Raw genomic sequence first — 23,714 nt, forward strand, 5'->3', positions numbered from 1 at the left:
CACATTGCCTTAGGCAGAAAGCGCATTATCCCAATTTAATTCTTGCATCATTGCATCACGCGCCGGACCTCCTCGTTGTGCATACTCACCATCTTGACGCCCTTGTCGATCAGGCTCTGCCTCATGTCGGCCCATTTCTCGGGCATGACGGGTTTGGTGCCCTCCTCGACCACATACGTCTCAAAGCCAGCCTCCAACGCGTGCTCCGCGGTCGCCTTTACGCAGAAGTCTGCGGCGAGGCCGACTACGTAGACGGCAGTCACGCCCTTGTCCTTGAGGAGGGACTCGAGCGGCGAGACTTCGATGCGGAAGGGGTCATGAAACGCCGAGTACATCTCTATCCTCTCGTCTTTGCCCTTGTCCACCACCGTATCCAAGCTGTCCTTGTCCAGATCATCGACGAGCTCGACGCCCCAGGTCCCCTGTACGCAGTGAACGGGCCACAGCGTTGCCTCGTAGGATTGCGTCTCATCGTTGGGGTTGCTGACCTTGATGGAGGATGAGAATGGCTGGCAGTTCCTGTGATTCGCCGCAAAGGAGATGTGCGTCTTGGGATGAAAGTCTCGTGTGGCTACTTTGAGGGCGAAGGGGTACGTGAGGAGGGTGTTGATGGAGTCGGTGATGTCGGTGCCGTCCGGCACGGCGAGAGCGCCGTGGGGCGGTGTAAAGTCATTCTGAAAGTCGACTACGATGAGCGCTGCCTTGGATGCCATGGTGGAAGACTGATGTGGTTATCTTCTCCCTTGGACCTGAGGATGTTGAGTGTCATAATGGTTGACGACAGGCGGGGCTAGCAGTTTGACACCAAGTGTCCGTCCCGCGAAGCTACTTACCTTACCCTGCATCCACGATCTTAGTACGTAGCCGCATACAATCCAATTCTGTTCCCCGCCTGCCGCACTCAACTATCAGACTGCCGGCCGCAGGCTGTTTCGATGATGCAAGATAAGCCACCTACCAATCCCGTCTCATCGAGTCCTCCCAAAAAAAGTGTATTCAGATATCAGCCAACCAACTTGCAGAGAAGTCCCAATGTCGAACTCCGGTTTCCTGATTTATATGGTGCGACCAATCACTTCCCCACGTTCGGGAAGGGGGTTATTTCTGAGCAAGCATGTAAATAACGCCTAAAAGAGCTCAGGATAAACGTCACCCTACAAATCGTCCTCCACCAGGGCGTCCTCTCTATCGAATAGAGCTCAAAATATATCAGCCATTTGGCGAAGGACGATTGGTGGCGGGACAGACGGAACAAAACAGCCGTGACCTCCTGAAGCGGCACATCGACGTTCTCTGGAATCCAAAGTACCTGCCCTAGATGGTTGGAAAGTGTGCAGGGTGCTTTCCCAAGCAATTGACACAACAGTAAGTTACCTCAGCCTTTCTATCTTCCACCATCCGTGTCTTGGTCGGTTCTAGCGATGGCTCCGGGAAAGAGCTCGGAAGAAGCAACCATGGCTGTCGGAGGGTATGACAGGCTCAGGCCGCAAAACGGGCTTGCTTGGAAGCGAAACTGGGACTCTTTGTGGTCTATACGTCCAGGCAGGAGGGACACGGAAACACAATAGCAGCGACGGCTTCTTTCCGCTGGATGACAAGATCACAGTTTCCTGCGATTAAGCCACTGGGTGTGCTTCTTGTTTGTGAAGCTACTTGTTTGCCCAACGTGCGAATTGAGTATTGCGTGTGTGCCTGGCGAAGCGGCTGTCCTCGCTTTTCCCTCTTCACCGCAATCCTATATCACGACCGAAGATGAACAGCGTTATTTCATTCTTCATCTCAGCGATTGTCCTCGTTTTCGACTCCTTCACCTTGGAACCTCAATGGCTGTATTGTACACGTACTACTATCTGCGTTAGCCAGGCATACACAACTGTCTGCCATTGTACGAGCCGGTAATTGGCGTATGCAAAATGATGAGGCTGCCATCTCATGGATGATTGTTCATGGGTGATTATTCATGAATGATTGTTGATGAGCATTGCTGGGAGCTCTGTTACCTGCCGCAGTGGATCTCAGACTGAAAAGGGGGAACTGAGGCAAGTGCTCCGCCAGCGAAATATCTTGTTCAATATGAGCGTGCGCAGGAACCTTTCCCATGGAGACAAACGAAGCAATTTGTTACTATGACTGAGCAGTCTTTTTCCTGTGACCGGCCGGCACGCCATACCCGCACTGAGCCGGAGATCGTCCTATCTGTATCGCCATCCGGATCGAGCAACTTCTCCGCCCTTCGGTACAGCTCGTTAAACGCGACGGCGACGGCGAAGGCGAGCAAGAACCGTAGAGGGGCACCGAAGGGGAGTAGTTTGCAGAGTGACCCGATCATGAAACCCAAGGGGATCTCGACCGATTCCAGAGCGATGGAACCGAGGATCAGTTCGAAAGATGTAGTAACGCTGTTCATCTCGGTAGTGGTGCAGGTTTGCGGTGAAGCACCCGCGCTTTGGAGCATGCTGTGGTGATTTGCATATTGGCAAATAGGCTTGTATCTTTGGGCGAATCCTGCCATCAAACCACGTAGTCGTCTGAAATAGACGCTCAGGCTTCACTAGTTCAACGTTTTTTGATAATGGCTGCCCTTGGGCCTCGTTTTGCTTTTTCTAGTGACGAAATAGGAGCTTGTTGTACCTTGAGAGACTGCTCGGGCCAAGCAAGGTGACGCATATGGCTTGTACCAGAGGAGAACCACGATGACACTTCGTGCTGCCCCCCTTCCCCTTGCCAACACCTTATAATACCTTAAGCTTCTTACAAGTCACGGAGCCCGAGTTTCATACGGCGCTCTTCCCCCCTTTCAACCTCGACAAACCAATGCCGGCATCACCAAACAATCCCATTTAGACTGCATCGTCTTCAGAAACAACATGGCATCAGAAATCGCAAACTCGACAAGTCCAGATTATGTTTTCTTGGCGCACAATGTCGCCAGCGCCGTCGTCCCCTCCAGCATAGGCCAGTTCTGCATGGCGCTCGCGACGATCTCCCCTCTACTCGCTTACCCTTACCTCCCCCATCATAACCGGGTATCCTGTATTGCGGAGTTCGACCCTGCAAGCATCTTGGTGAGTATTTACAGGTCGCAGCTGTTCATTCACTTTTGCATTACCTTATACTCCGTCGGCGACGTTGTGAACGGATCGACAGCCGACCCAATCCCCATCAACACCTGGCCGCTTTATTTAAGCATTTCATGCTCGCGGCAAGTTATTCCGCTTCTTTCTTTCTCACCGGATAATCCCCTAGGGCCTTCGGATTTTCAATCTCGTAGGCCACTGGGCCTGCTTACTCCCTCCTATACGTCTTATTTCGAGCCTTCGATATCGTCCTCGACCAGAACTCCTCGTATGCCTTCGTCCTAGCCGCTCTCGTCGTATTTCCCATCAGAGAGTGAATCAAGAAGCATGTGACGAAACACACACATGCTTACATGACGCGGAAGATTTCCTCTCCTGGCTGGCTTTGCCAAGCGCGTGGAGAGGGTGATTTCGAATCGGGCTGGAGTATCATACTAGTCCTTGCTCTTTTTCTTGGAGATACGATATTAATGTTAGTGGCGTTCGTGGAGGCGGTGGGAGATCGTTGATCTCCGACTCTCCGAGGCAGGTCGCTTCACTTTAATCTACATCGAAAGATACTACTCAGCCAGTCGAGTCCGGGGGAGTGCACGCGTCCTGTCAGCCTATTGCACAGGTGTCCGCCAGGCCCGCGATCTTGTGTAATAACGGGCAAATTGATAATGCAAGTTGAATGGTGATAGTGGCTTAATGTCCAGGTACTGAGTTAATTGATTAAGGTACATTCAGCGTAATATGCTCGCTTGGCGCTTTTTACTTATCGAGGTTAATCTCTTGAAAGAAACGCCCTGAGCAACGTCACAGTGCACACGCTGGTAAGGTGGAGTCTGCAACCGGCAGATACGGAAACGACGTCATTCCTCTGCCCTGCCCCGGCAGCCAATTCCGCCGCCGAGAACGAGCCTCGCTGCACGAAAACCAGTGACGGATCGCGTCACTGGCACGCTGGATAAATACTCGCCAGGATAATTCGAATGTCTTCACGTTTCTATACCTTCTTCGAGACTTCTGCAACTAATTAGACCGTGGCATTGGATAGAGCAGAGTAGAGCAGAGGATACTTCAGCGGCACCATGTCGAAACAGACAGAGCTCCCTACTTTTACAGCCAGCGACTATGTTAAGTTCTTCTCCGCTGGTGCGCTCGCCGCAACGGCGACGCATGGAGTAGGTACCACGAGCATGTTGCCCTTGCACATCATTGTCGCTAACCATCCAAGGGCGCCACGCCTATTGACGTCGTCAAAACGCGCATCCAGGTCGACGACTCCCTCAAGGGCTACAACATGATCCGTGCCGGCCGCAGCATCGTCGCCAAGGAGGGTGCCTCCGCCTTGCTCACAGGGTTCGGCCCAACGGCCGTCGGATACCTCGTCCAGGGAGGTAGCAAGTTCATGGGCTACGAGTTCTTCAAGAAGAAATACATTGAGGCAGTCGGTGGCCCTGACAAGGCCGTCAGCAAGCGAACCGCCATCTACCTCGGCGCGAGCGCCACAGCCGAGTTCTTTGCAGACATTGCCCTGTCTCCATTGGAGGCCACGAGAATCCGACTGGTGTCGCAAAGAGGATACGCCACTGGGCTCATGTCGGGCTTCACACGCATGGCCAGGGAAGAGGGCTTCAGGGGCTTCTACTCTGGCTTCGTGCCTCTGCTGTTTAAGCAAGTCCCCTACGCAGTCGGCCAATTCTCTGTCCACGAGGCCGTTAACGAGGTCATCTATCGCGCCATGGGCTCTGAGCGCAAGGCCAAGATGACCCAGCTCGAGTCCACCGGCGTGGAGTTGACATCTGGCATCGTGGCCGGCGCGGCTGCCGCTGTCCTCTCCCATCCTGCCGACACCTTGCTGTCGGCCATGAACAAGGGCGCTGGCGACCCCGGCCAAGGCGCGACGAGCCGCATGTTCCAGCTGGCCAAGGAGTTTGGCCCCAAGCGTCTGCTGCTCAGTGGGCTGGGACCCAGGGTGGTCATGACCTGTGCGCTAGTGTCGGGACAGTTCGTGATCTACGCGCAGTGCAAGGCCTTGACGGGGGCGCCACCCAGTATAGAGATTCACAAGGAGTCGAGCTGAGGGACTTGATGTGCACGTGCAGGTAGACGGCGTTTGGGGCCGGCATGGCGTCCTATTGGTAGCAAATTTGATAATGTTTTGTTGGTTCGAGCTTTTCGGGTGCTATTGACGGTGGGCTATTGATGTCCAGCTGAATAGAGTCCAGAAAAGTTGGGAAACACGTAGGCGGCCCCGGCTGTCGAGAAAATGACAGTAGACGCTCGATAATCTCATGGTATCAGCATGCCTCGAAGGAGCATGTTCGACAATGCGACAGACGTCAGCCTGCGTGAAAGATTCTCGGAAGGAAGCAGACCGGACTGGGTCTTTTGGACTTGCGCTCCGTGGCTCAGTGGAGAGTATGTGGCAGTCGATGCCATCCGCTGAACTGCCGCTGAAAACCAGGGGCTGGACCCCGTGCGTCTGTGCGGCAAGGTCTATGTTAGCGGGTACATCATCTGAGTGGGCTATTCCATGGTCAGCCAGGTACCTTCTATCAATGAAACAGCCACGACGACAACATCTTTGAATCGTGTCTCCCTCGTTTGATACGCCAGCTTCTATCGCATCCCCTTTGACTTCATTCATCCCCAATTTGTTTGTCCTGTTGTTTCCGCAGCCTCAACTACGCGACGTTGCATTTCCATTTCCTCATCAGGTGCGTGCCTACAGTCGAGCGTCAGGCAGTGCTGCACCGCGCAGCGGCGCAAGGAGCCAGTACAGGCACTCGCCAAACCGTATCTTGCAGCCACGCTTCCATTCGGCGCTGACGGACCATTTCCACCCCAGTTGTCACTGACGTCCCAGCAGATACACCTCCCATGTATTAGATACCGTTGACCATACATGCGCTGCCTTTCCGCCCTTCCACCCCTACCATGAAGCTCTCCCTATTGGCCGTCGCAGGTCTGGCGGCCCTGTCGCAAGCCACCCGAGTCAAAAGAGACCACGCCAATAACGACTACTATGTCCTTCATCTCGCACGCGACGCTGAGCCCGCGCAGGTCGCGGCACGCCTGGGCCTGGAACACCAGGGCGAGCTCGAGTTGGCAGGTCACCACGTCTTCCGGGCGGCGAAAACCGATACCGACCTTGTCGACACGGAGATCAAGGCGCGGAAAAGGAGAAAACGAGACATCTTAGACGACAGGGCCGATGTCGTTGACGGTGTGCTTCTTTCCCAAAAACAGACACTTCGATCGGGGCATTTGGAGAAACGCATCCCGCCCAGGCAGCTCATCCCGGCGGGCTGGTCCATGGCGGCAGCAAGCCCACAGCAACCGGTCGACTGGGCGGTCCAACGGCAAACCGAGGTCATGCGCGATCTCGACATTTCCGATCCCATCTTCACCGAGCAATGGCATCTCTACAACACAGTGCAACCAGGACACGACGTCAACGTCACCGACGTCTGGAGCCAGGGTATCACTGGCACTAACGTGACGGTGGCCATCATAGATGATGGGCTCGATATGTACAGCAACGATCTCAAGGCGAACTATTTTGCCGCAGGCTCCTGGGACTACAATGACCACGACCCCGAACCGAAGCCTGTGCTCTCTGACGATAGACATGGCACGCGGTGCGCGGGTGAAGTGGCAGCGGCGCGAAACGACGTCTGCGGCGTGGGCGTTGCATACGACGCCAACATTGCCGGCATTCGCATTTTGAGCGGTGAGCTCACCAACGCTGACGAGGCCGAGGCTATGATCTACAAATACCAGGACAATGACATTTACTCGTGCTCCTGGGGTCCTCCCGACGACGGCAGGCACATGGAGGCGCCCGACATCCTCATCAAGAGAGCCATGCTGCAGGGTGTCCAAGAAGGTCGTGGGGGCAAGGGGTCCGTGTATGTCTTTGCCAGCGGGAACGGCGCCGCCCATGGCGACAATTGCAATTTCGATGGGTACACAAACTCTATCTACAGCATTACCGTGGGCGCTGTGGACCGTGCCGGCAACCACCCCTACTACTCGGAGCATTGCTCAGCCAACCTCGTGGTCACTTACAGCAGCGGCGCCGGCGACTCCATCCACACCACCGATGTCGGCGTGGACAAGTGCTACGATGGCCACGGCGGCACGTCTGCTGCGGCGCCTTTGGCTGCCGGCATCTTTGCGCTTGTCCTCTCCATCCGGCCAGATCTGTCGTGGCGTGACCTCCAGTACTTGGCCCTGCACAGCGCCGCTCCCGTAGCCGACACCAACGCTGGGTGGCAGGACACTGCCATCGGCAAGCAGTTCAGCCACATCTTTGGCTATGGCAAGGTGGACTCCTGGGCCATGGTGGAGATGGCCAAGGACTGGGACCTGGTCAAGCCCCAGGCCTGGTGGTTCTCCCCTTGGCAACACGTCAAGAAGCCCATCCCCGAGGGCAAAGAGGGTCTGTCGGTGCACTTTGATGTGACCACCGACATGCTCAAGGAGGCTAATCTGGAGCGTGTGGAGCATGTGACGGTGACGATGAACGTGGAGCACACACGCCGCGGTGATATCAGCGTCGATCTCATCAGCCCCGAAGGCGTCGTGAGCCACATTGCCACAGACCGTATGAGTGATGAGGAGAAGGCTGGCTACGACGATTGGACATTCATGAGCGTTGCTCACTGGTAAGCGCGACTTGTACCGAGTGCGGGCACGCAGTCTGGCTAACAACTTCTTAGGGGCGAGTCTGGTGTCGGAAAGTGGACCATTATTGTCAAAGACAACAAGGTCAACAACCACCAGGGTGTATTTGTTGACTGGCACTTGAAGCTCTGGGGCGAATCCATCGACGCCGATAAAGCCACTTTGCTGCCCATGCCCAACCCAGACGATGACGCTGATCATGACAAGACCATCGTCCCCACGGTGACTGCTGAGCCATCTACAGCCACCGCACCCCCTCGTCCCGACGAGACCTTTGTGCACGACACGCAACCTACAGACCACCCGGTGCGTCCTACCAAGCCCGCCAAGCCGAACCCTACGCAGGAAGACAAGGGCAGCATGACCGGCCAAGCAGAAGAGGCCAGCAGTGAAGCCACCCCATCGTCTGAGACTTGGATTTCCTGGCTGCCCTCTCTGGGGGCTTCCAAGGCTGCACAGCCCTGGATCTACGGTGCGCTGGGCCTCATTGTCGCCTTCTGTATCGCTCTGGGCATCGCGCTCTTCATCGTACGCCGTCGTCGCATCAAGAACGACTCGCGCAGCAACTACGAGTTCGAGATGCTGGATGAGGAGGAGAGCGAAGGTCTCACCGCGGGCGAGAAACCCGCCGGCGTCGCTGGGGGCCGCAAGAAAAGGCGCGGTGGCGAGCTGTATGACGCATTCGCGGGCGGCAGCGAGGATGAAGACGAGGGTAGCGAGTTTGATCGTTACGAAGATCGCGAGCCGTCGCAGAGCGCGCGTAGCCTGCCTGGAGAGCGGGATGGCGACCAGTTTGCCCTTGGTGGCGAGAGTGATGAGGACGACTCAAATGACGAGGCCAGAGAAAAGAGGCGCCCGACTTGAGAGCTTTTTGGATAAGAAAATGAGTGAGAGCGTCGGGAGTAGAGCATGCATGACGTTGTTTTACTGGGCATTGTAATAGATATATCCATTCATAGGGGGAGTCTGGTGTATAAATCCATCGGCCACGAAGGGGCCTTGCCAACAGCCGTTCTCATTCTACTGTCCTAAGTTCATAAAACCAGCAAACGCCTCGACGCCCGTGCCTATCCCGCATTCATTCCGCCGTGCCGCTCTGCTTTCAAGCCTCAACGCCTTGTCGCTCCATTTCCTTGACGTACTGCTCCCATAGACTACCGACCTCGCCATAAAATTGAACGTGAGCATCCGCCAGACCGCCAAGCTGGGCCTTGAACTCAATCCGCTTGATCCGTTCAAAGTCGCCGACTTCGCGGACAACCTCGTCATCAAAGAGGTTGCTCGTCGCCCTGGCACGCTCCACTTCGGCAGTCAGTTCCTCGACGCGCATCTCTAGTTTGCGTGCTCGCTCACGGCGTGCCTGCTCGTGGTCTACACCGCGTACGTCCTCGATCTTGTTCCGCAGGAAGCCCCCGGGTCCCGAGGAACCACCAGAGTATGAGTGGCCGCCGTGCCCTTGCAGGGAATCACGCTCCGTCGTGGACTTGTTGAGGTACTCGATCAGCTGCTCGTGGTCCAGTTGCTTCTGCTCTCTCGCCTTGAGGAGGTTGCGTAGACTCAGGCTGTAGGCCTGCATGTCCCGCAGCGACCCCAGGTAGTCCTGGTCCGTGACATCGTGGAGACGGCGCAGATGTGCCGCCGAGTCCTGGATGCTGGCTGCGAAACCGTGCACGGCGGGCTCGACGCCAGGCTCAAGGGTGATGAGCTTCTGGAACTGCTCTGCCAGGTCGTGATAGTCGGTCTCGAGATCAGCCTCCCGCCGCGCGACACGCGCGACGACCTTTTCGATGTGGTTCAGATCCTCGTCCAACTTGTCGCTCTTCTCCTTGACCTCGAGGAAGCGCCTGTCCGGTTTGTGCACCTTTGTAAACGCATTGATGAAGGTGTCCGCAAAGTTGTCAAACACGCCGGCGGCACCGCTAGCGGCGTCGCCGCTGCTCGACCGTGCGCCGCGACTCTTCATTGTCGCGTTCCAGTCCGGGCTCTCGAGGAACGAGTGCAGCATCGGCGATCTACGCAGCGACGGATGCAGACTCAGCCTGGCGAGGAACCTCTGCAGCGAGTGCGCCCGACGGAGGGTGAAGTCGGTGCCGAAGCGGTCCCCGCGGACATATTCCATGCGCTGCTTGTCCGGGAGAGGCGGGACGGCGCAGGCGGGGAAGTCACGGTTGAGGGTCTTGTAGAGGAAGACAAAGTCGGTGAAACGGCGTCGCACAGAGAAATGCTCGCGCGCAAAGGAGGGAAAGGTGGACTGTTCCAACGATTAGCTGTATGCAGGCGGGAGAGTGGCGCGGCTGAGGGTTGGGGTTGCGCACGCTGGTGGTGATGAGATACGACACAAAAGCGTCCTTTGTCCCATCATTCTCCTTGATCGGCGTGTCGACTGTGCATTCTAGACGTTCGCCGCCCAGCGGGTGTGGTTCATGCTCGACAGTCGCGCCCGGTCCATCGAGGGTATGCCCAGTGTCTTCTGCGTCTGGCGTGGTGGGGTTCTTGTGTGTTTGTTCGTGGACATGCTCGCTCCAGGAGACATTCGAGAAATCGCCTTCTTGTTCGCTGGAGGCCATTGCGTTTCCTTCTCGGGCTGTGTACTGTCGGAAGAAGATGGGCTTTGCGCTGGGGCGTGGACAAGCTGCAGCCGGAGCTCCAGCTCGAGGTGAGGTTGGCCAGGATGCTGGTGACGATGGCGGCGTGGGGCTGATGCTGGATGAGGCTTAGCGGCGTGGCTGACGTCGCCGGATTTGATGACAAAGGTCACCGAGATGCGATCTAAGTAAGGTCAAAGTCAATTATTGTCGCTCGAGGCTTTGGGAATTGGTATGCGATTCTGCTGCCCTCATGGCATTTACGATCTTGGGGCTAAAACGTTGCTTGCATGTACCTGGGAGCAGCCCATCTCGCGATGCGCGACACTATTTGGGGTGCCGAGCAGCCAGGCTATCGATAGTGCGGACACGGAGCACTTGTTGGTTAGGTAACAGGCAGCAGCATATGGATTTACGATCTTCGCACCGCAGGTATACTATTGCATCTGACGCTTCACGCAACTGAACTTTGAAAATTGGTTTCGAAAAAATTGGTATCTGTTAGTCAGCCGTCGCAAGTACCCATATGAATTCTCCCCCATGCCGCGGTCCGCGCCTACAAGGCAGGCGGCTGGTGTAAGCAGTCCGCATCCTCGAGTGCAGTGACTGGCGGTTCCCATTTCCCAATCCTGAACTGAACATTTCATCCCGTCTGCCTCCATCTCTCATTGAGCTCACACATTGGCAGCTTTCTCCGCGGCGTGTTGCTTCGCCTGGCGGCGTCGACGCCTGCTCCTGATGCAGCAGACACCGATCACACTCAGCATGAAAACGCCACCCAGGGTTCCAAGGACGTAGCCGACGATGGCGCCGGGAATACTCGTAGGGTTGAGCTTTTCTTCATCCTCCTCTGCACCGGCGCGAGCAATGAGGTTGCGGGCAAAGATCATGGTGGAGTCCATGGTTGGATATCGTGTACGGTAGCCGGGCTGTTTCCGACTGGCGTGAAGAAGGTAGATTTGTGTGGATGTATAAGTAGTAGCTTATGGTAGGTAAGGTAGCAGAGGTGCTTTCTAGTGATGCCTTGGTTCGCTGAGTGAGAACAGACGGTCGACAGCTGAAGAAACAGACAGCAATCTGTGATCACGAGGGGAAGAGAAGGACAATGGCGATGGGAAATGGGGGTTTCCAGGCACGGTGCTTTAAAGTATTCCGAATCGGACAGTGCTTCGCCATGCAGCCACAGGACGATCCTGACCGCGTGCGGCGACTGGATCCTGCCAGACGGGAGGGTGCCGCCCTCGGGCACAGTGTTCAGGTCCTGAAGCCAGCACGGATGGCCAAAGATCGGTCACAAGCCTGGGAGACGCTTGCATATTGTAGGCACCGCAGCGAATCATAGCAGAGCCTCTAGGAGAAGTATCCTGGCAGGAATGGCCAGGCAGACGTTTAGATTTCTCGGGAGGCTGCAAGAGGACAAGCCCCCCTTGGCAACCAGCCTGGGCATCTCGCACACTAGCCATAGTGGTGTTCCGATGCTGTGGGGATTGGAAATGGGGAGCGAATCGACGATGTCACTCCGCATCCTCCTCTCTCCACACCCCCGAACAAACAACATGGAGGGGCGACTAGGACTGTGATAGTCTGGGGCAGAGCTCCAGGCAACCGTATTTTGTTGCCTCGTAATTGGGCGCCAGAACAACAGACCAACGGAGACACTTGCGATAACCAACATGGACTTTGCAAGCATGCTCCTACGTACCAACAAGTCTCTCCAGATCATCATGGGACGCATTCCCACGAGCACGCACTAGTGAGAGTGTGAGACAGGTCGCCGCCGTAATATGCTCAAAATTGCATGCATCTAGAAGCACTGAATAAAGGCTGCTTTTACTCCTCGTTTCGTACTGGCGTACGGAGTATTGTTGGTTGCGGTCGCTTTCGGGATGAGCCTCAAGTCCCGGGTTCCGGCGCCACTGACGACAGTGTCGTTTAATTTCCCTGCGACAGCCGGCAGCCTTCAATTCTCAGTTAGTATCGCCCTTGCAGCCGTGCGGCGCTGGACAGTATGGCGTACACAGTTGTTAGTGACAGGGGCTGTCCTCTGCACCACGCCTACCCGGAGAAAGACACGGTGCCACGCGAGCGAGCACTGAACAGCTCAGTGATAATTGGGGAGACAAATTTTAGGTCGCCGCTACGGGGAAAGCCTTACTGCGCTTCGAAGCCGCTTGTTTCCCAGGCATATTGGACAAAAACCCTCCTTTGGGGGCGTACTCTGCAAGTCTTGGTGCATTTGCGGGAAGAATGAGCAAAGGTAATTTGTGGCAACCTAAGTGTATTGGGAAGGTAGACCATGCCAATCAGTTTTTTGACCAGAGACAGACAGCAGTGTCATTCATGCCTACGGCCCAGTGTCTTATTCCGACTGAGCATGTTCTCGTGTAGTGCCAGAAGCCTCAACCATAGCCGTGATCCAAGGGACAAGTTGAGCTTAGAGCTGGGTCGCGCACTCAAGCATCGCCTGAGAGGCAACCTCGTTGATGCCCTTGACCTTTTTTGCAGCTGGAACTGCTGCCCAGAAGGAGGTTGGCCCAACTGGCCTTAATCAGTCGGTTGTTGAAGCTGTGGATAGGGTCCAGTCTTTGGTGTCACTTAACCAAGAGGATGATGGCCACTGAACCAACATTCGACAGATTAAAAAGATTAAAGTAGAATTCTATTTGCGGTGCAAAGTCTATGCCGGTGTGCCCATGGCACTCAAAGTGCGGGACCTTTTTCGCCATCTACACCATCCCCGCCCATCCCGTCCTATGCCGTACATTCATACATATGAGATTTATACAAACAGTGAGTGGAGACACAGCGCATCATTTGCGCTCCTCGCTCGACGCCTTCTCGGCCCTGGACTGGTCCTTCTCGGCATCAAGCATCTCATTGGCCACGCCCTTCTCGACGCCTTCGGCATCAGCGGACGCCTGGCGCTCCTCCTTCTCGTCAATGTCCTCGGTGTCCCGGGGTGTAGCCATGCCGCTGTCCTGGTTCTCCTCGTTCTGGTGGTTCTCCTCATCGATGAGCTCCTGCTGCTCCTTGAGGACCTCCAGACGCTGCTTGTTAGTGGCAGCACCCTCGGCGTGGTGGACCTCTAGCTCAATTTCGTGGAAGAGCTCCTCGGGGATCGAGGACAACACACCCACGAGCGCCTCAATCTGCGTGGAGGCCTCGCCGTCTTGCTGCTGGCCATACATGTAGGCGTTGCTCAAGACAAGAAGGGTGGAAGGGACACCTTCCTGGAGGCGGAGGTTGAGCCAGGTCTGGAGGTCGTTGCGCATACGCGCGGGCGAAACGCTGTGCGTGCGAATGCCACGTGCCGCGCAGGCATTCTGCAGCTCACCCACCGTCAAACTGTCGACACCCTCGTAGCTGATGGCCTTGTCGTCCCTCTTGATCTGGCGCATGCGATGGCGAATCTGGTAACGCAGCATCATGTCGGTGCCGAATGTGTTGAGGTTCATGTACCGGCACATGGACACGAGCTGGGGACGCGACAGGTTGTCCAGGGTCAGGTCATCCCTGAAGACCTTGCACACCTTGATGACGTCCTGTGTGGTGGGCGCCTCGCCCGTGGAACGCACCTTGCGGAAGAAGTTGGAGAACTCTTCCTTCTGTGCGGTGGCCTGGCTCAGGGGCAGGCCCGTCTCCTTAAGCGTCTGCCTCAAGAAGGAACTAACATCCTTGCGAGTCGATCGCAGGACCTTGGCCTTGGCATCCTTGGTCTTCTGGCCCTCAAAGGTGCTCGGCAGCATGTTGGGGAACAGCTTGAGCGCGAGGGGCAGCAGAGCCTCGCCGAGAGGAACAATGATGAAGACGGAGAAGGGCACAAGGCGTCCGAGATCCTGCACCGTCCTCTGCAGCTGTCTGTTCTCCCTGCGCGTCAACTCGTAGCCCGCTGCCATCTTCAACGCCAGGCGCCAACTGATCTTGACCTCTGTGGCCAATAGCTTGCTGCCATCCCAGTAATGCCGCGCCTCTTTCTTGACTTTTTGCCAGACTGTGAGCTTCTGCTCTTCCTTCTCCTTCTTGATAATGTCGCCCTTTTCATTCACCTCCGCCCTTTTCGCCTCGAGTTTACTAATGTCGGCCTCCGCCGCGGTCTGGTCGGCAGGTGCTGACGTCGATTGAGCAGCAGTGGCATCTTTGCCCTTTGCATCCGCGTTGCTGGTCTGAGGGAGCGGTCTCTTAGCCTGCTCCGCGTTGAAACCGGGTGGCGGGCCGGAGCTGTTGTCAGAGCGATGTTGCTCGGTGTTGAGGCTTCGGTGCGGGATCAATATGGCCAGGGCGGGCACTTGGGACTGGCGAGCAATGTGGCGGGCGAGCAGTGAGGATGGAACACCGCGAGGAAACACACGGGCTGTTGAGCGCGTTAGTTGAAGCCCTGCCCAGGCAGAGTTTAAAACTGACCGTTGCCCAGCAGGGGCGCGGCCCTGCGGGCGACACTGGCAGGAGCGCTCATCACGAGCGTGGCTTCAAGTGTCAGAGAAGCCGTGATGTGAAAGGAGATTGCAATGTCCAGAAAACAAGAGGAATGATGTATGAGGAGAAGATGATGATGGTGGAACAGGATGGATGTACAAAGTAAAGGGATCGTGTCTGTCCGAGTCGGATCAGGGTCAGCAAACGCATCGGGTCTCGACGGGCTTTGCGCGGCAGCAGCCGCTGCGCCAATGGTGGGTGCTGCAGTGAAGCCGCGGGTTCTGGATTGCCCGGAGACACGGTATCTCCGGTCCGGGCAATGTGTGTTGAGCTCACGTGATTTGTCCATGACAGCCTCGGATCAGGTCGGTATTCATGGGCGAGTCCTGCGGCATATGATGCTGCGGTCATTGATTGGGAATTGTAAGCACTGCTGATTGTGATGTCGCCTACTGGTACGCCTGTCAATGCAGTGCAGTGCTCTGGAGGCTCCCACGGCCAACAAGCCTGGCGCAGGTTCGGCGGCTTTGGCATTGATCAGCCCCAGTGGCCTCTGAATTCCAATACTTGCTTCCAAGTGCTCATCACATATTTATCGTGGCGATGTCACATCCCACAGCTATGTGACATGAATCTCGCCATTTGCTTGTGTATTCACGATTCTGCTATCTAAGTTAAGACTCGAGCCTTAAGGACCGGACGGGGCCAGTTGACCCTCAACACTCAACAATTCCCCAGACGCGAGCCACATGCGAGCGACAGGAACCCCACTGTCGCACATTTGCGTCCCCCGCCAAGGGGCCGAGCTTCCCTGGGCCGTGCTCCCCAAGTCCGGTCCGGTCCCTGGGCACATCAGCGCATTTACGACTGTAGTCTGCCGCCCGCCAACCTGCCTGCGAGATTGAGCTTCCAACATCCTCGAGCCGATCATGAAGACATCTTGAGCGTCACCTCGGCATCTCTTGCGTCGGCTCCTGTTACTGGGCGTCGCATCCGACTCTCTCTTATATTTTTCTGTACTACACATTATCCCTTCACCATACCTTTATAGTACCCACTACTTGCCCGTTCCATTAGTATTTATAATCGCAAAGAAACCCGCCGATCATCCGCCCGACAACCAAGTTCGACACCCCTTCTACATACACGCAACATGCGCCTCAAACGGGCCGCTCGCGTCATCCTCATCGGGGCTCCGGGTGTTGGAAAGGGTACACAGACGGAACGCCTGCTCGCTCGGTTCCCCCAGCTCCAGTCCATCTCCACCGGCGACGTCCTCCGTTCGAATGTCAAGCGACGGACAGCTCTCGGCATCAAGGCGGAGAGCATCATCAAGTCGGGTGGCCTGGTCGACGACTCGACCATGCTCCGCCTCATCAGCAACGAGCTGCGGACGAGGGGATGGCTGGACTCCAGTGCGCCTATGACGCTGAATGCGTCCCCCATCCACTCGGGCGACGATCTGGGACAGGAGCCTGCGCATGCGCCGCCCAGCGAGGATCCCAGCGCCAGCTTCATACTGGACGGCTACCCCCGGACGCCCGGCCAGGCGACCACGCTCGACCAGATCGTGCCCATCAACCTAGCTGTCTCGCTCGTCACGCCCTTCTCTGTCATACTTGACCGCATCGCGGGGCGGTGGGTGCACGAGCCCAGCGGTCGGGTCTACAACACTTCCTTCCATGCGCCCAAGGTGGCCGGCCTCGACGACGTCACCGGAGAACCACTCGTCCAGCGACCAGACGATAAACACGAGGTGTACAGTGAGCGATTGAGGAAGTTCCAAGAGACCAGTGAGCCATTGCTCGAGCATTATGCCAAAAAGGGCGTTCTAGTGGAGGTGGAGGGGTTGAGCAGCGACGAGATCACCCCAAAGCTATTTGAGGAGTTTGAGAAGCATTTTGTGCGGCGGTCATAGGTGTCGAACCGCATTTGTGTGTGTGAGAGAGCGAATGACTTGTTTCCGTGGGTTTAGGTGGGAATTTTCACACGCAGCAGGATGCTGCCGGAGGCTGGCCGGTCGGACGACTGTGAGCCACCTGGCGTTTGATGTTTTTATTGTATACCTTGTATATACCAGTCTTGGACAACTGGCGAAAGCTTGACATTATGGACCAACATTTCATTCAAATATAGACACTCAGCTGTCTACCTTCTATCCTTGCTGTAATCAATCCCTCCATTCGTCGTTCCTGATGCCACCCGCGCCGCTAGCCTCGACGCCAGCCTCGTCGCGGTACGGCTTACTCGACCCAGAGGCACCATTATCTTCCTCGTCATCATCTTCCATGGCCCGAGCCAGTTCATCTGGGTCCTTCATCCTGGCATCCGGATCCACGGGTCCGGATGTGACACCCTCCTCTTGACCATCTCTGTCCGCATCGAAGACGCCGTCGTCAGCGCTCACGGAGATGCCCCTAGAGCCCCAGGCCGGACGGCTTCCGTTGCGGCCGCCACCCAGCGCGGGGCCACTCTCCTCATCTTCATCATCCATATTGCTGTGCCTCGGGGCGAACCGTCCGAAGATGCGGCGCAGGAGCCAGGAGTTGCGCAGGTCATCAGCGTCCACAACACCGCCGCCCCTGAGCTTGACACGCTGGCGCGTGTAGTACACCCAGGCAAAGTCAATGTACAGAGCGGTCTGGATGATTCCGAAGATAACAGAGACTGTGTCCGGGCCAGGGTCAGTCGAGTCGAGCTTGCGAACAAGCCAGTTGAAGCAGTACAGAGCACGGTACGACCCCAGGGTCAAGAGGTAGAATGAGTCAATGACGGTGGGGACAGTAGTCTGGCGCAGCAGCAGAAGCTGGGGCAGCACGCAGACGGACTCGAGGATCTCGGAGAAAACCCAGAGCCAGTGTACAAAGCCCCAGAACTCCTTCTGTTCAATGATGAGCATGGCAAAGGGACTCAGCACCAGCGAGCCTCCCAGCACCACGGCGCCCAGCTTCCATGCCACCTCGCGCTCCCTTGTGCGGGGGAACATCCACTGCATCACGCCCAGGATGTAGAAGCTCGAGATGATGTAAAATGTCTTGAAAATGACATTCCATGCTGGATGGGGCTTGCTGCTGTCAAAGAGGTCGAGGTAGCGCGTGCAGAAGACGAGGCCGTAGAGGAGCTGCGTGATGAGACTGACGCCCTCAGCCGAGCGGTTGCGATGAATTGAGAGGATCAGGATGAGCTTGGAGAGGATGTGGGAGATGTCTCCCAGGTAGCGGAAGATCTGGTTGCCATTAGCCATTGCGCTGTTTCGCGCGCGTCGCACGGGACACGTACGTTCCACATGGTTGCGTCGGAATCGACAAGGATTGGAGCTGGTGCTCTTCAATGCGGCGGATTTGCGCGATTCCAGGGGAGCAGGCGATGATGGGACGACGAGACGGAGTTGATGGGTGGTGATGGAGGAGGACGTGGACTGAAGAGGCTGAGCTCCGTCCGGAGCTGCCTGGCCTTGGGAGGCAACGTGACGTGAGGCGGCCGGCGGTGGCTGGTTGACACTGGAGGGCTGTAGCTACCTACCCTGTAGCTGCAGACTTTCTTTCTTGTGGTGGCACCTCGTACTGGCTAAAAGAATGTAGTGGCGAGCTAAGTGAAAAAATGCCGTAAATAACTCTCATTCGTCTTTTCGTTGCTAGGCCATGATTTTTTCTTGCTCAGGATGGCAAATGCTCTTAGTGTAGTTTTCGGGGCGTCCTAAGTGCACGCTCTCTAATGCGCAGCAATCATCACTAGATACCAACGGGACGACAGCACGGTACGTAGTCAGGCATTAGTTCAATTCGGCATTGAGGGGTATCGACTTGCGTGTGTCTGACTTGACGAAGAACCTATCTATGTGCAAAAAAAAAAGTCACTAACAAACAATATGTACAATCCATGCCAAAGACACAGCGGTTACGCGAACAGCGCGAAGCCAAAGACGGCCACGGCCGCCGGCAACATACCGATGCTCCGTCCCAGGTTGATGCCAGTGTTCGTCAGGTACTCCTCGTACTCGTCTTCGTCACCGGGCACGGTCGTGCCGTTGGGCAGAGTGCCGTTCACCGTGATGGTCGTTGTGCCGTTCACGTCGCGCACATCCACCAGGGTCTTGTTGAGCTTGTCGTAATCGCCGTCGCCAATGAGGTCGTCCCAGAACTCCTCATCATCAATGTCGTCGCACATGCAGACCATGCGCTCCTCACAGTGGCAAATGATCTCCCTTTCCTCATCTTGCTCACTGGTCGAGTTGTAGTAGCGGTGGTGGTAGTTGTATGGCCCGTACATCCAGAGGCCGACGCCCAAGGGGAGCAGGGCGGCAGCCGGCAGGAACGCCAGGGCACTGCCTCTCAAGGGTCCCCGCGACCCGAGACCGCTGGGCGTCCTTGCCCCTGAGCTGTAGGGAACTGTCGAGCCGCCGCCGTAATATCTACCGCCGCCGAATCGTGGCTGCGGGCCTGAGCCGAGTCGCGAGTAGCCTCCGGCGTTGGAGGTCCTCTGGGTGTTTGTACCTTGACCGCGTGTGCCGCTAGAACCTGTGCGAGATGAGCCTCTAGTACTGCCGCTGCGGCCACCGCCACCACTGCCGGGGAACGAACCTCCTCGAGAGCTTCCACTGCCGCTGCCGCGACTGCTACCACTGCCACCACGACTGCCACCGCCTCCTCCACGGCCACCTCCACCGCCGCCGCCACGACGCTTCCAGAGATCAGACGAATCGTCAGACTCTACATCCGGGAGAACGGCGCGGGGTGCAGCCTCGCCATCGACGCGCACAATGTGCCGCGGCTGATGATGCGACTGCTGCAGGTCGGCGACGGCGTTGGCTGCGACGGTGTTAAGGAGGAGCGAGCCGATGAAGGCCACATCGAAACGCATGATGAATCGAAAGCTGCGCGGCGTTGAACGTATGGATGCGTCAGGGAGCAACAAAGGGTCGTGGCACTCCTTGCTTTGAAGTTAAGCGTATGGAGTATTGATGTAGGGAATTAGATGGAAGCGAAGAAATCTGTCCGGGGGTGCGGGAAGTGGTGGTCTCTTATTTCCGAAACAGGTACTTTGGAATCATTGGTGTGTCAATGACGCCGTCGAATGAATGCAGTGCGCTGTGGTGTGGTGTCACTGGTGTAACTGATGATTTGGGGGCACTGCAGGGTCACGGTGGCAAGGATGTGGATGCGCGTGAGATCACCACCTCTAACCTTGTGTTGGCTGGCAACGGGAGCTTGGATGCCGGACGTACTTGGCGCTCTGCAGTGACTGGAGTGTGACGTTGAATATGATGTCGGCCTGGCAGCTTCGTGGTCCTTGTCGTTGACTACGGCTGCTACTGAGTTGGTTTGGCTTGAAGCTGTGACTTTGCCTCCAAGAGTGTCGGAAGACGGATGCTTCTCAGTAGTTTCATTTATACTTGTGGAAAACCCGCGCCTGTGCGGCTGAAGGTTGATTGAGCCCACCGAGATCACCACAAGGCACAAGCGACTGGAGGGTCCGTGTGCACCCCCTGCCATCGTCATACTGGGTCCACGAACAGTGGACCTTTGCGATCTGACTGCGCCAGTGCCCCCCGAGTTCAAGAGAACGTGCCCAGTCTTTGGTTCTTTGCTCCCTACAAGTAATAATTCTGCCCTAGCTGACCTGCTCCGGTCGGATTGGAATATTAGCGCTGCCCTGCTCCTGCGGCTAAACGTGCGGACCTTTGTTCTCGAAGTTTTCCATCTGCGGCCGTTTGCTTGCATGACGTCTGTTAGTCCCCTGAATCTGGAAGACATCTTACCAGGTAACTTGCAACAACAACATGTCAGTTGCTGAAATCTTTCATCAATTCCTCTTCCCCAGCTACTTCTCCATCTCTGTCCCTCTTGCATGGAGTGATCCGCGCGCCAGCCCAGGTTACGCTGCTCGCCTTGCCCCTAGGGCCTATTAACACTCGCTGGCGGCAGTAATGGCCACAGTGGCTGTGCATCACCTGAGGTGTTCCCGACTCGAGGCGCCTGCCTCTAACTGGCAGCCCGCACCTGATGAGTCCCACAAATACAAGGGCGCCTCGCCGGGAGCCTCACCAACCTCCTCCCACTTCGGATGCACCACACAGCGGGAAAATACGAAAACCTTGGTCGGCCCTTTCCTTTTCCGTTATGAAGGCGACATACCCAAGTACACACAGAAATGGCTACGCTGCGTAACGGCCCGTCTTGTCTTGGCTGCAGTCCCAGCTGCTGAAGCCGGCAGTGACGGACCTCAGCGGCTTCACCGCTGCTCTTCCAGGGTTAACAAGGTTCCTAGGCCGGGAAAATTAACTCCATCAAATCAACCTAACCTGACTCTGTGCTTGTTGCGGATCAAAACGTCCGTCTAAGCATACCTCTGCCAAAAGAGAACACCTGTGAGTACAGATTGGACTGTTGTTACCTCCACAGCCAGCTTCCCAACACCAAGATACCGACGCTGCTCTCTGGTGGAAAAAAAGCTTTTCCCGGCTCTTTGTCACGGCAGAGAGCTTCGCGCCCTGTCTGATCACGAGGTTGCGAAGAAAAGATCGCTACTAGAGTCAAAACATGCGGCAAGAGCACTTGACATGACGATCTAGTCCCATGAGCAAAGTACTTCATGAATTTAATTTCAAACGACTAGACTATCTAGTAATCGTGCACGCCCTCAACCACGGGACTTACCGTGCCACATGGAACCACAACTCCCAGACGCCAGTCCTCGCAGTGCCAAATATCAATCCTGGTCGCTCTAGGCTGTGACACTGTAACCAACTGGCGCAGCCGCCTTCGCTAGGCGTGGGCTTTCCAGGCCCTGCGCAAAAGTGCTCCTCTTCCTCAAGGCCGGTCCCTTGACGTAGATGACAAAGACAAAGCCCACCAAGGGCAGTGACAACAAGAACAGTATAACACCGGCCCACATGAAGCTCTTCACCTCGTCATTTCCAATGTCGGTGAAGAATGGTTTGGCAGCAAAGACGAGGATACCAGCTAGGATATCTCTAGCCCATCCGTTTCCGCCGGTGGCAGAGGCAGAGTACGGTCCGTAAGCACAGATCATGTAGTCAATGGTGGCCATGTAGATGGCGTAGTTGGACATGCCTACCAGAACAGCAAAGATCAGGCTGGCGATCCAGTGAATGTCGGACCGGAGGGTGAAGGCGAACCCGATCAGACCGAGACAGAGGAGAGGACCTTGCCAGAGAAGGGGCCACAACCGAGACTCGAATTGCGTACGCTCATCATCCGGCTTCGCCGCGCGCAGACGCTTGTTCCGCTCAAAGCTTGGGATGAAGAGCATCCAGCTGAAGAAGTAGGAGACGAGAATGGAAACAAACGTGAGACCGGTTTGCCAAGTATTGAAGCCCCAAATGTGGCCGTAGACAATGCCAAATGAATGAATGCACATGAAGATCAATGCATCCGCGAATCCTGATAGCGCCGAAAGGCAGGCCACAATGGGGTCTGTGAAAAGCATAATAAAGCCGCGCATCCAGACATCGCGGATCTGCGTCCAGGAAAAGCGGTCTCTCAGTGATTTGCCCTCGCTTGGGCCCCAGACATTGTCCTCTGGGTTGGCCTTGCGGCGCTGCTTGGCAATCTTGTTGACAATGACCGTGGAGCGAGTCTCGGGGGTGAACCAGTGTGCCAACTGAACGGCCAGTCCCAGAATGAGCTGCGCCCAGATGCACCATCTCCAGTCGAAATATGTCTCGAGGTAGCCGCCGACGATAGGTCCCATAATTGACCCTGCGACGGAAGAAAAGACGACGAAGGCCACAGCGTATTGCTGAGACTCAGCATCCCACATGTCAGCAACCATACCGAGAGTAACAGAGCCGCCGGCTGTAGACAGGCCGCCCAGCACACGCCCAGCAATGACCGAGGCCATGTTCGGCGCCAGAGCAACAGGCAGTTGCCAGACGTTGACAAGACCCATGCTGGCCTGCATGACACAATGGCGGCCAAGCTCTTCGGACCATGGAGCCCATAGCTCGCAGCCAAAAGCGTACATGATGAGGAAGAGCGCCGATCCAAGTTTGGGGTAGACTTCCTTGACACCAAATTCAGCCTGCATGCCAGAAGTGGCATTATTATAGACGGAGGCGTTGAAGTTCATTGAGATTTGAACCCAAAAGGCGACAGTGAGGATGAGCCACTTCTTTGTCCTCGAGAAGGCGTAGCCAAATTGCTGCGAGCATTCTGCTTCTGTGAGAATTCGTGTGCCGCTGGACCCAAGACTGGAGACCGTGGCCTGAGGCGATTTCAGCTCTGGGTAAGACGACACCGGGCTCTCCATAGCATTGGAGGGAGAAGATAGGTTTTCAACGTGCGCAATCTTGGTTGCCGCCGATTTTGCTCCTGGACTACCATGCTCCTCAGCTCGAGCATCGTTTCGTTGCGTTGAAAACATGGTGCTGGTACGTTGAATTACTGACGATAACTTGCGCCTTTGATAAAATGGTATCTGATGTGGCTTGCGAGATGCTTGTGTCAACACCGGGCAGAAGGATGAACTGCTCTATAAGTAGTACGATGAAGAATGAAGAACAAAGAGGGTGAACAAGTCCAAGAGAACAGCAGCTCAAGCTTTGAAACTCTCGTCCCCGGAACGGCAGGCGCGGCCAGTGACCGACTGAAGTAAGGTATCCAGCGAGGCCAACGCTCTTCCTGTACCAATTGCTGGGATGTAGTCGAAACCTTCCACAAGGCTAGCATATCTTACCTTGAGGACCCGATTAAAGCATCAAAGGCTCCGAGCCATGATACGATCAAAGGATGACCAAGACTGAGTAGGATTGTTTACTTGCAGGTGTGAGCTGAGCTTTCAGTCTCTCTACTGAAGGGAGATTCTGCCACGCCAGCTTCCGATCTGACAAAGGATCGTACACAGACAGGCAAGCAATATTGGCCCCTGGGTTCCGCCATGTATTTTTCCTAGCCGCGTGGCCTATCCACGGAGAACATTATGGCTTTAGCGGCAGACTTTG

The 23,714-nt window shown here is 56.1% G+C and overlaps 10 protein-coding genes across 10 annotated transcripts; 3 read left to right on the forward strand and 7 right to left on the reverse strand.

Annotated features, from left to right (window-relative positions):
• Positions 1–47: 47 nt before the first annotated feature.
• On the reverse strand, positions 48–713 carry J7T54_006657 (pyrazinamidase/nicotinamidase; the record flags this gene model as incomplete). The annotated part of the gene is made up of 1 exon (XM_051503111.1): positions 48–713. One exon carries the CDS (start codon positions 711–713, stop codon positions 48–50), a length of 666 nt encoding a protein of 221 aa, XP_051365468.1.
• Positions 714–4,150: 3,437 nt separating this feature from the next.
• J7T54_006658 (uncharacterized protein) lies at positions 4,151–5,145 on the forward strand (the record flags this gene model as incomplete). Its single annotated transcript, XM_051503112.1, has 2 exons — positions 4,151–4,243; positions 4,297–5,145. The coding sequence occupies 2 exons, from the start codon at positions 4,151–4,153 to the stop codon at positions 5,143–5,145; spliced, it is 942 nt and encodes a 313-aa protein (XP_051365469.1).
• An 857-nt stretch (positions 5,146–6,002) lies between these two features.
• Positions 6,003–8,618, forward strand: J7T54_006659 (Protease-like protein; the record flags this gene model as incomplete). Its single annotated transcript, XM_051503113.1, has 2 exons — positions 6,003–7,735; positions 7,790–8,618. The coding sequence occupies 2 exons, from the start codon at positions 6,003–6,005 to the stop codon at positions 8,616–8,618; spliced, it is 2,562 nt and encodes an 853-aa protein (XP_051365470.1).
• Positions 8,619–8,856: 238 nt separating this feature from the next.
• Positions 8,857–10,321, reverse strand: J7T54_006660 (Sorting nexin-like protein; the record flags this gene model as incomplete). The annotated part of the gene is made up of 2 exons (XM_051503114.1): positions 8,857–10,005; positions 10,070–10,321. The coding sequence occupies 2 exons, from the start codon at positions 10,319–10,321 to the stop codon at positions 8,857–8,859; spliced, it is 1,401 nt and encodes a 466-aa protein (XP_051365471.1).
• Positions 10,322–11,013: 692 nt separating this feature from the next.
• J7T54_006661 (uncharacterized protein) lies at positions 11,014–11,241 on the reverse strand (the record flags this gene model as incomplete). Its single annotated transcript, XM_051503115.1, has 1 exon — positions 11,014–11,241. One exon carries the CDS (start codon positions 11,239–11,241, stop codon positions 11,014–11,016), a length of 228 nt encoding a protein of 75 aa, XP_051365472.1.
• Positions 11,242–13,149: 1,908 nt separating this feature from the next.
• On the reverse strand, positions 13,150–14,792 carry J7T54_006662 (MRS7 family protein; the record flags this gene model as incomplete). Its single annotated transcript, XM_051503116.1, has 2 exons — positions 13,150–14,690; positions 14,741–14,792. The coding sequence occupies 2 exons, from the start codon at positions 14,790–14,792 to the stop codon at positions 13,150–13,152; spliced, it is 1,593 nt and encodes a 530-aa protein (XP_051365473.1).
• Positions 14,793–15,905: 1,113 nt separating this feature from the next.
• Positions 15,906–16,670, forward strand: J7T54_006663 (GTP:AMP phosphotransferase-like protein; the record flags this gene model as incomplete). Its single annotated transcript, XM_051503117.1, has 1 exon — positions 15,906–16,670. One exon carries the CDS (start codon positions 15,906–15,908, stop codon positions 16,668–16,670), a length of 765 nt encoding a protein of 254 aa, XP_051365474.1.
• Positions 16,671–16,922: 252 nt separating this feature from the next.
• On the reverse strand, positions 16,923–18,040 carry J7T54_006664 (ER lumen protein-retaining receptor-like protein; the record flags this gene model as incomplete). Its single annotated transcript, XM_051503118.1, has 2 exons — positions 16,923–17,978; positions 18,032–18,040. 2 exons carry the CDS (start codon positions 18,038–18,040, stop codon positions 16,923–16,925), a joined length of 1,065 nt encoding a protein of 354 aa, XP_051365475.1.
• A 609-nt stretch (positions 18,041–18,649) lies between these two features.
• J7T54_006665 (uncharacterized protein) lies at positions 18,650–19,612 on the reverse strand (the record flags this gene model as incomplete). The annotated part of the gene is made up of 1 exon (XM_051503119.1): positions 18,650–19,612. The coding sequence occupies one exon, from the start codon at positions 19,610–19,612 to the stop codon at positions 18,650–18,652; it is 963 nt and encodes a 320-aa protein (XP_051365476.1).
• A 1,863-nt stretch (positions 19,613–21,475) lies between these two features.
• Positions 21,476–23,137, reverse strand: J7T54_006666 (uncharacterized protein; the record flags this gene model as incomplete). The annotated part of the gene is made up of 1 exon (XM_051503120.1): positions 21,476–23,137. The coding sequence occupies one exon, from the start codon at positions 23,135–23,137 to the stop codon at positions 21,476–21,478; it is 1,662 nt and encodes a 553-aa protein (XP_051365477.1).
• Between the last annotated feature and the right edge of the window lie 577 nt (positions 23,138–23,714).

The sequence above is a fragment of the Emericellopsis cladophorae genome (assembly GCF_022114955.1).
Source record: "Emericellopsis cladophorae strain MUM 19.33 chromosome Unknown NODE_4_length_1054762_cov_117_872525, whole genome shotgun sequence".
Classification (NCBI taxonomy): domain Eukaryota; kingdom Fungi; phylum Ascomycota; class Sordariomycetes; order Hypocreales; family Bionectriaceae; genus Emericellopsis; species Emericellopsis cladophorae.